The 13,222-nt window shown below is 39.8% G+C and overlaps 1 protein-coding gene across 1 annotated transcript in view; it reads left to right on the forward strand.

Moving 5' to 3' along the window:
• Positions 1 to 10,263: 10,263 nt before the first annotated feature.
• rapgef1b (Rap guanine nucleotide exchange factor (GEF) 1b) overlaps positions 10,264 to 13,222 on the forward strand; it is a 49,838-nt gene continuing 46,879 nt past the window's right edge. The window contains exon 1 of the mRNA XM_008423672.2: positions 10,264 to 10,590. Coding sequence (XP_008421894.1) covers positions 10,563 to 10,590 — 28 coding nt within the window. The 5' untranslated portion in view covers positions 10,264 to 10,562. The remainder of the gene's footprint in view (positions 10,591 to 13,222) is intronic.

Consider the following 13,222-nt stretch of genomic DNA (forward strand, 5'->3'; position numbering starts at 1 on the left):
TTCATGTTAGTAACCTCTTTGTATGTGTTGTAGATTTTACATGACAGGCCTGCATTCCACATGCACACGCAGCCCTTTTCACTTGTACTTGTCCCGTCGCCCCCGTGTCATAAGCGCTCGCTCGTACCAGAACAGAGCAGGCGTTTGAGCTCTCGCAAGCTGTCCAAACCTTTCATCCTTTGAAGGCCGGTCTCGGTCTTCTCTGCCTTCGCATTGTACCTGGCTTCTTTTCAAAGCAGCGCACTCTGATGCACCGGCTACTGATGCAATGAGATACTTCAGAGGGAATGGAACTGCGTGGGAGAGAGACTGGTGGCCAAAACCAAAGTTAATATGTGTATGCACCATGTGTTTGATGGACTACATCTGCCGTTTAGGTACCATGCTGGCAGACAGAGCACTGCAGGGTTAAACTGGGACGCCTCCAGAAAACTTTCTGAGGAATGCCCAGATGAAGGCCTCCGGTAGCGTCTCGATGTTTTTGAAGTCTTACGACGTTGTTTTATAGGTGGTGGCAGAGCATCACCAATACTCGTCTCATGTGAGACAAGTATTAAAAGATGAGCAGCTAAATCAATTTATGTCAGAGTGACAGAAAAATTTTTACAAAAGAAACAAAAAAAAACATTATCTCCTCATTTTGTGACAGATGTCCCATCGTGGTGCAGTTGCGTCACAGCAAGAAGATCCTGGTTTGAATCCCATTCTGGGCTCTTTCTGTATTGAGTATTCAAGCCTTTACCAGGCATTCATGTGTTCATGTGTGTTGTACCGTAATGGACTGGGAGCCCAGCTTGTACCCTCCATCTTGCCCACTGACCGCCTACTGACCTCCCCAACAACCCTGACAAGGATAAAGTAGGTACAGCAAATGGATGGCTGGATTTTGCCATAATGATTGACTGAAAATGTTCAATCTTTTTGCCCATTATTTGCCCATCACTGCCTCCAACCTCCATTTCCTGTGCAAATAATTGTCAGTTCTCATCTAAATAATTGCTCAATTAAGTATGAGGAAGGTCTAAAGGCTGGTAAAACAATGCTTCCATCTACCTCTGTGATGTTTTTTGAGCTTGAACTTGTTTTAGGATCCACTCCCTTAGTACAAAATAAAGAGAGTTATCAACTACAGATCTGATATTAACTGCTTGTAAATTTCTTTTTTTTACAAACCCTCACCTAAACTATCCCTTTAATATAATCCAGGTTAAACCTGCCATAGTAACAAATATGATGCCTGAACAGAGCTATAAGGCAGTGGGGAAAGCAAACTGGGTTACTGTCTTCATCAAACCATTCGTTGCAGCACACTGGAGCTGTAACATCCCAAACAAGCAATTAGATGTCATTGGAAACCAACAGATGTAGCTTCTTCTTTTTTTTTTTTTTTGGCTAAATCATGCCTTGGAACATTGTCAACAGAGTTCTGCCAGAGCTGCTGTTTTAACTCTTTTGTTTTTTGCTCTAGTTGCCTGTTTTTGTTTTTTTTTTTCCTTCCTGTTGCCTCAATATTTTTGTTTGCAGATGGAATGGGGAAGAGATAATGAGAAGGGTGTTGTTTCTTTTTGTCCTTGCGTCCATGTCCTCCTTACGTAATCCAGCACGCATTCATAATTCAGAGTATTACGGCACAGCATGTTTGTGTGGAGATTGTGTCTGTGCAGAAGGACGTGTCGGTGTTGCACGTTCTTTTTAAAGATCCTATAAAAGGAGTTTTTTTGATTGCTCTGTGGCAACAGAAGAAGAGGTTGTCCGCAGAAAACACACAAAGTCATGTCTCTGGTGTACTTCCTCTTATGGAGGTTATGTTTTTGTTTTGTTTTTTTATCACTTTTCAATAACCTTCCTGTTGTCATTTAGAAAGACGCTACAAAAGCTCCTTAGCAATTATTACTGAAATTCTGTGGCGAGGTGCAGCTTGTGTGAAAACAGCAGAGTCATCACGACAAATGAATAGCAGTCGAGTACGCATATTTATGTATCATTTATCATATAATGCCCAAATCACTTGTCCGAATTTTGGATGTGGACGTTTGGCTGGATTACTCGGATGAAGCCATGTTGAATGATGGTAGCTCTTCCATGTAAGGTTTTCTAAAATACCTTTAAAATATGAATGCCGTCGATTGCCAAAAACAGCAGCTAATGCCTAATGTTTATGTCACAGGTAGATGTATTTCTCAACAAGGGCTTGTTAGCATCTGCAGTCCACATTTGAACCTGTGGAAATATTTATTATTGAAAATCACACAGCAAGATATGTCAAAGTTGTTCCATCTTGAGGCAGTTTGATTTAATCTTAGTCAATTGAATGTGCTTATTTAGCACTAATAAAATAAAGCAAATCAAGCCGAGCATGTAGAAAGTTGCCTACATTGTCCTGCAAATCTGTTTGAGAACATGTTCCAAGCATAAAACTGAGAGGAATAATGTTGTTAGCTTGTGACGTTTGTAGCGGTTAGCACCAGAACAAAGAGAAAATCTGACTAGTTTCCGGTTTGGAATAAAACAATGCCCAAACTTGACCTTTGATGTTTGAGATGAATCAAAAAGACTATTCAAAAATACCTAGACAGTAGGTGAATCTATTTGTATGTAATAAAAATTACTTTTACTGTTTCAATGTTTTTGATGATTTACATTAAGAGGTTACAGTATTTTGCAGAATGGACTTTACTGTTGGGGTGGCTCAACAAGAATGGGTGTGCAGATGGGCAGCCTCACCCTGGACTCCATTGCTCCTAAGAAATATAAAACTGAAAAGCAACTAGCCATGCTTACACACCTAAGAACAACTTAGAGAGACCAATTGACCTAACAGTCATGTTTTTGGAGTGTAGAAAAAAGCTGATGTACCTGGAGAGAACCCTGGCATGCATACAAACTCCATGCAGAAGACCTACCAACTGCACAGCATGTGTTTTGGAAATATCAAAAGGAATTGTAATTTTTTATTTATTTATTTTTTTGGTGATTAAAAAAGGAGGGAGTGACTTTGAACACAAAGGTATGTAGGTTCAATCCTTATCTTTTTGTGGAATCTGATTGTTTCCTCCTCTCTTCGAACTGGTTCCTACTAATTAGTCTGCCATCTTCTCACAAACCACAGAGAGTCAACCAGGTGGATTAGAAACTAGAAATTTCCCCCAGGAATGAACAAGGATTGCATGTTTTTATCTGTCAATCTGTGTTAGCTCTGTGGCCCATTGGCAACACTTCCAGGGCTTTCACCGCCTTCTGTGTAGTGGAGCAAAATTCATCCTTTCCTGATTTATTACCTCCCCACCCAATCCCCAAAAAGAAAGATATGAAAGTCACACTTCCCATAAGATGTGTCTGAGTAATTTAACTCAATTTTAAGAATTTAAAAGAGTACACACTATAAATAATACATGCCTGTACGCAATGGTTTACTTCTAAATTGAGAAGTTCATCTTCTTTTTCATGTGAGCCAGTCTTTATAATGTTTTTAGATTAGTGTAAACATTAGCTAATTTTTTGTAGTCTTCAGGATGATTTCTGAGAGAACCTAATATTTTCTTTACAAAAATGTATAAGCTGAGAAAAAAAAACTTATTTAGGTGGAGAAAAAATATTGAAGTGCTCAAGTAATTATGTACCAGATTATTCAAGTAGTAAGATGGCTTTAGTATTACTTTCAGTTTCTATCATTCCTCCTCCCGAATGAGTAAAGCATCATTACACAAGCTTATTAGAGTTAATTTATAAAAGAGGGTACAGGATCATCAAGGCTGATGTTGATTAACAGTATGAAAAAGACATGTTGATAAGAAATAGCGTGACAAGTGCAGTAAAAAAAAAAAAGATCCAGGATCAGGTTTTTATTATTGTAGTTGTAGTTAATTGTAAATCTCACCAAAAGTAGTTTCAAATAAAGTTGTTCAACCTAAAGTGGTGCAGTCTGGTTTGTTCTCATCAATATTGCTAAAATATACTTTCACTATACACTCATTGAACTGCTAGGAAGCAAAAATGCTTCAATGATAAGTTTATAATTCTTGAAGTACATAATCACGAGTAAATAAAGTCCAAATCTCCCTCAGTTAGAAAACTATTTTTAACTAAAGTGTCTAATTCTCAGTTGGGCCTCAGCCCGTCATCTTTACTTGATTACTCACCAGTGATCCTGGTAAGTGACACTATGCATAACACTTTTACCGCCACGCAGCTGAAGCGAGTTGCAGAACTTCTCTCCCCGCCCCGCAGGTAACCCTTCTCTCCGAAGAGCCGGCACGAGCCAAAACGTGACACCCACAGACCGGACTCTGTCACTCCACGCCTTCGTAATAACTGCTCCTGCGACAGACCGGGGCGGCCCAATGCGAATATACGCTGACGCATCCCTGTCAACCGCTATGTTTGCTGATAACACCTGCCAGACAAGCACGAATGACCGGCGTTGCCCTCTGAGATGACTGGAAGAGTTGTGCAAGCAGAGGTCTGTTTTAAACGCAAAAACAGGTCCGTCCGGGAATTAAAAATACAAAATGTTAAACATAACTAAACATGCATAAACCCAAGAGCGGTGAGTGAAATAAGAAAATGTTAAGTGTCATGAAGGTGACGCCCTTAAACAGCCATTAAATGCCTCCGACCCGCTGAGCAATACAAAGAAAAGGATGAATGGTGACATTTAGCCCTCTAAAGTACAGAGTGGGTGGAGGACAGGAAGCAAAGACTCTATGCTAACCTGATCATCTAAGGACCTGTAATTGTTCGCTGCATCGCCACATCACAGGGCCGCTCTGCGCTCTCCCGAGCTTTGTGTGCTTTGGCAACCAAAGGGCCTCGGGCTCACCTTTCAGGCCGAGGGCGTCCTTCCATGGAGTCCAGTCGCTAATGGAGGCGCAGGATGGCAAGTGGTCAAGTCTCACTGTGACCCCCCGCGGCTCGTCTCATTTCATGCTCTTTGCCCTCGTTACCCTTGCCTTGGCGTTAAATGTCAGTGGAAGGATGGACGCCTCTTCTCCGAGAAAGGTCGACCCTGCCATTTAAAGGAGCCTGGAGGAAAACGAGGATGCGGTTTTGAGAGGGAGAGCAGCAGACACGGGGAGAGGATGTGGCCATGTTGAAAGAGAAGCAACTTTGCAAAACCCGCAGCCCTCCACCCCGCAGAGCTCTAAAGAGCACCACAACAAAACCCTGTGTCAGCACATTAATAATTCCTCACTGTATGCAAGCTAATGTCTACTCCTCTATGTTTACGTTCACGGCAAAATTCACCGTAGATCTCCTTTACGTGTTCTGACAAAGTAAACTGTTTGCAGTTTCCAGTTCCAAGTTGGAAAACCAGTGGGATTTGCTAATCGGTCCAGTCAGTGACCAGCTTAACAGCTATTGACAATGCAAAATGGCCGGGCGAGCTCCAATTACCTATAGAAGTGAGTTACACTAGTCTGCATGCCTCACATCATTCAGACCCTGTAGCAAGATGTACACTGAAGGGGGTCGCATAGTGCAAGTGTGTGTGAATTTTGTGAACTTTGTCTTTGGAAATTTCAGTTTGAAGTCAAATGTGAACAAATCACTTAAACTTCATTCATGCAGTACCTGCCTTTGAAGTGTTCTTATCTTTTTGTATTTGTTTGTTTCTATGCTGCACTAGAGAATCAACAGTGCAAACGTCCACTGTTTAGAAAATTCTCTGTAGATGGCGCTTTCAAATGTGAGACAACAATATTGGATTACTGAAGAATCATCTCACTTCCCCAATTAGAATTTTTATTTTTAAAATACTCATGATTGCAAATAATTTTTTTTTTATGACAGAAGGTTGTAAAAAAAATCTAAGATGTCCAATTCCTCATGTCCTACTGTTCTAAAAAGTTAGTAAAAGTTGATTATATAAGCAAGGTGGGCCTATTAAGTTTGTAGGTTAGGGTTACTGAGATCTCTCTGACATTCTGACAGAATTCTGACTTTTATTGTTCTTTTGAAACATTTTCCTAAGTTTCAACATTTTAAAAAGAACTCATAATTACACTGCATCCTTCAATCAATAATGCAATTCCTGTAACCACAACTTTTTTCTTTAAATGTGTTTCTTATAAATTGGAAAAACTCCAAGTTCTGTTTTCCCTTTGTTTAAAAAGTGTCTAAAGGTTGTGATGCAGCACTTAAGTGATTATTCTTGAGCTTTACTTTGTCGAGACTATTTCTCTATTTTCGTTGTGTTTGTAGAAAGAATGACAATCAAGAAAATAGCATTGTGTCCTTCACTGCTGTATAAAAAAGTGTGTAAGACTGATGTACAGTCAATAAAATGCATGCTAATTTGAAAAGGTTTTAATTCTTTATTAACCCTTGAACAAGTTATAAAGATAACTCATTGTTTATAATTATTTGCTCATTATTTCTAACTTTATTGGGAAAAATTGTTCCAACGTTCTCATTTTCAAAAAAATGAACTTAACAGATTTGATCAAATTAATTAACATTTACTCTTCAACTGTTTTTAAGTGTTATCTGTATGTTACTTATGTTCGCATGAGGAGTGTGTGGTCTTGTTTCTTGACCTCCCCCATCTGATTCTTCCTGTCTGTGTCAACCAGGGTCCCAGTGTGTTTGTTGCAGTGACAGAATCCTCCATTCCCATAGAGCATTGACCAGGTAGTGACCTGCACACTACGTGCTTGCCGACCACTGCCTTTCATGTTCAGTTTCTTTGACTCATGTCAACACTGGCACTAATACCTCTAGCTTTCCACCTCTTTCCACCTCACCTTGATTCTGTCATGGAATAAAGAAAAGTTAATTAAAAAAAATAAATATATATATCCTCTTCTGACAAAAGGAATAAAGCCAGAAGACCCCCAACTGTTGTGCGGGTATTTTTTTCCCACCCCCTCCAATTCATTTAAATGTATTCAGGCATTTAAGCCTCAGTGATTCCACCCCTCTGTCTCCAAGTCCCGGGTGTGCGACAGACGGAGGGGCCTGACCGCTGGCCAAGGTTAACAGAGCCTTAAACTGGGCTTGAGCTCTGCATCGCACGCCCACCGCCGCAGAGATCAAACGTCGTTCTCGTCCCAGCTCACAGTGACAACTCTCAGCTAACCAAACTGCTTCGCTTCTCCTTTCTTTCCTCAGTCTGCAGGGAACCGCATTCAGCCCCACGGCAGACTCTAGTCCCAGTGGGATATTTCTCAGTGTGCAGGAGTATAAACTTTCCAAAACTCAGTGTGAGACTAAATGATGTCTGTGTCTTTGTGGATGAGTCTCACTTTAGGAATAGCAGTTACCACAAAATCAGAAAATGTATCTTTTAAGATAATAAACTCCTCATAAACTCTACTTTTGTGTTTCTTTTTTTTTTTTTTTTTTTTTGCTTTATGCAATCTCATTTCACTTTCTGATGTTTGCCTAATTTTAACTAGCAAGCTCATCAAGAAAGCAGCCATTTTTCATTTTAAGCTGCAATTAATTTCTCTTTTACTTGCATTTTTACAGCATCCTCTTTGTTATGCCTTTCGTTACGTTACAACTACTAAAACTACAGCACCTCTTACAAAACTGAGCGTCAGAACAAAAATTGATCTGTAGTTCACGAGCACCATCTTCTGGTAGAAAAGAGAATGGCAGCGTCTGGATTGCACATCTTCATATGACCAACAGATGGCAGCATAGAGCCACTGAGAATTTCAATTTACAGATTTGAGGAAATCAAAAAAAAATTTTAGCTAGACATTATTCAAATTTAATTTAAAACATCTATAGTATGTGTGATCTAATATGTTTAATTCTATCACACATGATTAGTAGAGCTTGTCTTTGAAAGTGTGCTAAACTTCTAGACAAATCTGTTCTTTTAGAAAAATAGTGGCACACAACACAAGCTTTTGTAACTTTAAAAAGTTGAATAAATATATTAGTGTTATTCTAAAAAGGTACAAAGCTGAACAACACCCATTTTCTTTTTAATTTTTCAAGTGAGGATTCAGCTTGTTTTGTACATTACTTTTGTACTGTAGCAGTTGCAGAGGTTACAAGGTAATGCCAACATTTCTTTTGCCTAAAGTATCTGTCAAGGGAGGCATACAAAACAGTGTCAATTATATTCCATGGCATCAAGAAGGCAGTCATCAGAAACAAACAAAATGAAGGGAGATGTTTCATTTGAATAATTATTTTAAAAACACAAGTTAGAAACTGGCAGGGATGCAACCAAGATGGAGATACAAAAGTAACTTCATGAAATTTTAATAAAAAACTGAGCATTCTCCACGTGTGACAATATCTCATGTCAGCCCAGTAGAAGAGCCAGTCCAAGATACTTACTATGTTAGAGGAAATTAGAGTAAATGAAATTCAGATTTTAAAGAGAAAAATAGTCTGAATTTTTTTAAAGAGCGTCCTGTTCAGTAGTGAATTTTAACATGCGTTTCTTCTGCACTTACCAGTGAGAAAATATTTTACTCTATTTCTCTTAGTTTGTTTCTTTTTCTTATACTTGTGGGGGTTTTCAAAGTAATAACATTTTTGACTTTCCCATGCTTCGACATCCTGCCCCAACTAGTCTCTTACCGCCTAGCAGCTCATAATTTTTCCTTCTGTGAATTTTATCATTGCCTCAGGTAAGGTATTTCACTCCTTCCGCGCCTTCCCCCGGTGCAGCAAACACACCCACACTACTCCCTCACTCGTGCACAAACAACAAGCACTTTGCACTCTGGGTGTGGTTTCTGCAGTGCAAGCAATAACACGAGGAAGGAGGCATAATGGCAGCTGGCGTGAATAAGAATCCTTGACACTCAAGGCCTGGGCTTGATAACTGATTAAAAGCAGCTGATGAGCTGCACGAGCCTTGGAAGAGAGGAATCCAACAACAACAACAACGCATCATGAAGTTCTCAATGCACGCCTCTGCTTTCAGGAGCGTGTTGCACGAGAACATGCTGACCCAGATCTCTCGGAGAATTAAGATCATTCTGTCAAGACAGATCAATTATTCATAAAAAGATGACATTGAATGCTTACTTGACATGCGAGGGACATAATGATGGTCGCTCCTGAGCGACCAGGATAACGTGCAGCATCAAAAAGGCAAGCGGGCCCAGTCAGCAGACATCAAGGTTAAAAATCAAAAGCCGTCCCTCTTCCTGCTCTTTCATTTTTCTTTATTTTTCTGCCATGGAAGCAAGTGATGGCATGTAAACAGCTGAATGTGTAAAAATAAAAGTGCAGATTGAGTAAAACAAGGTTTATCGCTGTGCTTTCTTTAAAAGGTTTATTAAAAAAAAAAAAAAAAGGATTTCATATCAAGATAACTGTGCGGAAAACATTGCATATTGACCTTCACTCCTGTTTTTCAAGTTAAAAAAGACGAACAACTAAAATATTAAAACGATTAGCAGGACTGTGGTGTTTTGCAAGGAGCAGCTGGTGTCTTTACTAATTCAATTAATTACAGTCTGTTTAGAGAAGTTACAAATAGAAAATGGAGACGATCTCATCAGAAACACTGACTGACTCATTTAAAGTTCCAAACGTAAGAGTTCGGAATAAACTATGTTTCTTACAATTAACAAGTGTTCTGATCGTTCAGACCTCACTGGTGAGACCAACACTTTTATTTATCAAGAAAATACTAGCAGAAATCAGAGTGGTAGAAATGTTAAAGTCAAAATATTGTCAGGGAATCCTATGCTGCTAAGCTTTTTAATGTACAGCTTCCTCCTCTGATCTTTTCTAAATAAAAATAAAAATAAACTGCTTATAAATGGACAGATGAATGACAAAGTTCCTGGGGTAATTGATACGGTAGGTTAATGACCAAAAGCAATCTAAACTTTCTCCCACACTGTAGTAACATATTCCTTAGATATAGTTGCCAACAGCTAATTGTGTGATTGACACAATAAAAATTAAACATAATTGAAGTACATCCTTCAAACATGCAGATCCAACTTATTTGTTTTTGACTCAATGGTCACAGAACCTCACAAAAATGAATTAGTTGCACATGATAGCATAGTTAATAAAAGGCATGTCACATGCAGCAACTGTAAAATAAAACTCCTGAAATTGTATAATAGTATGTTCAAATGAATTTTCAATGCATAAAGTTATTTTATAAGCACCACGTGTATTTTTGTTTAAAAAAAAATAAACTAGTGAGGATTGGTTTGCAACTCTTTGAATCGAAGTTACAACACGCCCATCGCCTTGATGTCAAACTGACGTGTTCAATTCCTACCACCAGGGGGCGCTGTTACACCAGATGGGATTGTTGTTTTTTTTCTTCTTTTTCCCTGCCCGAGTCTGGGATCAGAGCATTAACGTGTGTTGTGCGCGCGTGTGTGTGTGTGTGTGTATCCAGTGAAAATTACCCGGAGACGGACGGAGACCGTTTTTGACCATACCAATGTGTCTGGCCTGTAAATACAGCGCATTAACCCCAACGGAATCATCTCCTGGACACGGTGGGACATCGAAAATGAGGGAATAATCGGAAGACTCGCGCGGCGAGGCTCGTCTGCAGCTACCGTTTTTGTTGAACTGAGAGCGGGGACCACAGCTGCCGCTGCTGCTGGCTTAAGAAAATGTCGAGAAAAATAGAGAGCAAGCAAGGTAAGTCCTGCCCAGGCTAGACTCAAAGCGTACTATTCCCACCTCGCGATACTGTAATAATGGGATTCTTTATAAAGGGGAGCTGTGGATGGATTTAACGCGGGATGTGTATGGGTAAATCTTCAAGCTCCCGGATAACACTGCATGAATGTGTCCAGTGTAAATGGTGGTTTAATTGGGCCCCATGGATTGCTCTTTTCTCGACTATCCAATTGAAAATAAAGCGTCACTCTCTGTCCTGCTCGCTGGTGTTAGCTGATTTAGCATGCCAGTGTAAAATAAGGCAGAAGTAATATCACATATAGATGCTGTGGTTCTTAATCTGGCATGGGACTTCACCGGCATTTTATCAGTCTCCCTGTGATTTTTTTTTTCCTCCTCTCCTTTCTACGGTCACATAAATAAAATCATTTATTGTTTGAAAACGTCCATACCCGCTGGAAACAAATCTCAAATGTTTTTTTGTGGGATGAGGAAATATCTCGGAATAATTTGGGAACTCGGCATATGTTATTTAAAATGTGTTCTCCCACGGCTTATCCTCATTTAATGTGGGTTTGCTGCTGGAAGCAGCAGCTAAATTGTTAGCTTTTTGAGGCTAGCGTTAGCTGCGTCGACACCTGGAGTTAGTTCACGCCCAGGACCTCCGTGTGTATCTGTGCTAAGCTGATTTTCACCACTGTGCATGTGGCAATTTTTTCTCTCTTTTTTTTTTCTTTTTCTTTTTTTTTTTTTCGTGGCTTTGGTCGCTTGTTGTGTCTGCCTGCGTGGCTCATTTTGTATGCAGGCGAAAGGCAAATAAAGCACTGCATTGCACTCTTGAGTGCGAGTGCAAACAGGGGTCGTCTTAGGTATGTATGCCTTTGGGAAGGAAACTTTATACCCGCCAGATACACTTGCATACCCATTCCAGCAGCTGTCTCCCTGCCTGGCCTTGTTCATATATATATACAGTCCTGCCCGGTGTCGCCTGCAGTAAATGGGACTCCCATTAACCGACAAGCGGGGAGGGAGTGTCATCATCCACCGCCAGGCTCACTCATTCCTCACAGGCGTAAAAGTTTCCGATTCCTTTCGTGTCTTGCGGACAGATGACTACATATGGTCACAGCTAAATGAAAAGTCAGAGGCAGTGCCGATTCTGACTCGCACATCTGCTTTCCCAAGCTTTCCTAATTATACTTATAGGGTGACTTGTAGGTCTGTTGTCAAGGCACAAATCCATCCGACACATAATTTGCATCCGATTCCGATATTTGCCCAGAGTCTGTAAATGATGATAAAGCATAACGGTATTCTTCCGACATGATGAAAAAATGAATGAGCTGTCTTAATAAAACATTTTTAGAAAAAAAAAAACCTGAAAWAAACAATGMMKKWMWAAAAAAAAAAAAAAAAAAAAAAARGGTTTGTGCAGCGGTTCATTTTGGATCATAAAAAAAAGCAGTAAAATCTACCTGTAAAGCCTTAGACAATATTTTGCAGCATATCACATTTTTCTCCTTTCATAAGTTTGCAAAGTTTCCTTTTTTTACACACTTAAGAATATAATGTACAGCTTGCAAGATTTTAATTTTGGGGAAAAATAAGTAGTATGGACCTATATGCTATGCATTTCATACATGTTTATTCATATAAAGAATCTGCATTATTCAGCTAAGTTGAGAAATAAAATTTTAGCAACATCTCAAAAACAAAAAAAATAAAATGACTGCAGAGTTGACAGTTTAATCAGTCTGGTATCTAGGAAAACACAGGAATTCGGAAAAAAACGAACTCTTTACCTGTGAACTTTCAAAAGAAAAAAACTACCAGTGTTTCGTAATTAAACGTGATCCGTTCCATTTCAAATTACTCTTAAATACGTGTAAAACGGAGGAGGTTTGCTGGAATACCTTCACCTTCCCGACAGTCTTCCTTTCTAAAAGTTTCTCGCACTTTTAGTTGGTGTTTTTAGTTTGTGACTGATCGATCATCAGCCGGGATCAATCGGATTTTAAATCGTCTTAATCGGGTCACTAGAAGATTTTTGTTGCATCTCCACTTTTAAACATTTTCTGATTGTATGTAAAGCTCCCAGTTGTGAGCAGGTGGATTTTTAGCTATTGACTGAAGAATAACACATGATGCATGGGATAACTACTCTAGTGGTTGCCATGGTGCACAGATTGTCTCAGGTTTATCAATGCAATGCACAAATGGACCCCAAACTTCCACAGGAGAGTAATGGCCAGATTCACTTGCTACATAAACATACTCCCCTCTCGCCGTGGTAACCGTGTCCCAAAGTCGCCGGCTTTTTCTCTTCAGGGATGTTAACGCCCAGATTAGTGACCTGTTTATTAGAGTTGGCTTTGCAACCTGTTGTGTGGCGCTCCATTTTGATGTCACATCCATCTGCATCAAAGTAAATAAATAAATAAAACATCCAAGAGGGTGGTTGATTTATCCTCTGTAGCATTTATTTTGCTGCATACGCACCCACATGACCTCACCGGTTAGGCACCCGGGACTGTAATCCTTAAACAGATGCAGAGTCTTGAGTGTTGCCCAAAAACCGTTGGAGCAGCTGACTTGCAAACTCGCTGCTCTGTGATTTCCTCGAGGGAACGGGAACCGGGTGGAGAGGAGC

This window comes from Poecilia reticulata, linkage group LG12 (assembly GCF_000633615.1).
Source record: "Poecilia reticulata strain Guanapo linkage group LG12, Guppy_female_1.0+MT, whole genome shotgun sequence".
Classification (NCBI taxonomy): domain Eukaryota; kingdom Metazoa; phylum Chordata; class Actinopteri; order Cyprinodontiformes; family Poeciliidae; genus Poecilia; species Poecilia reticulata.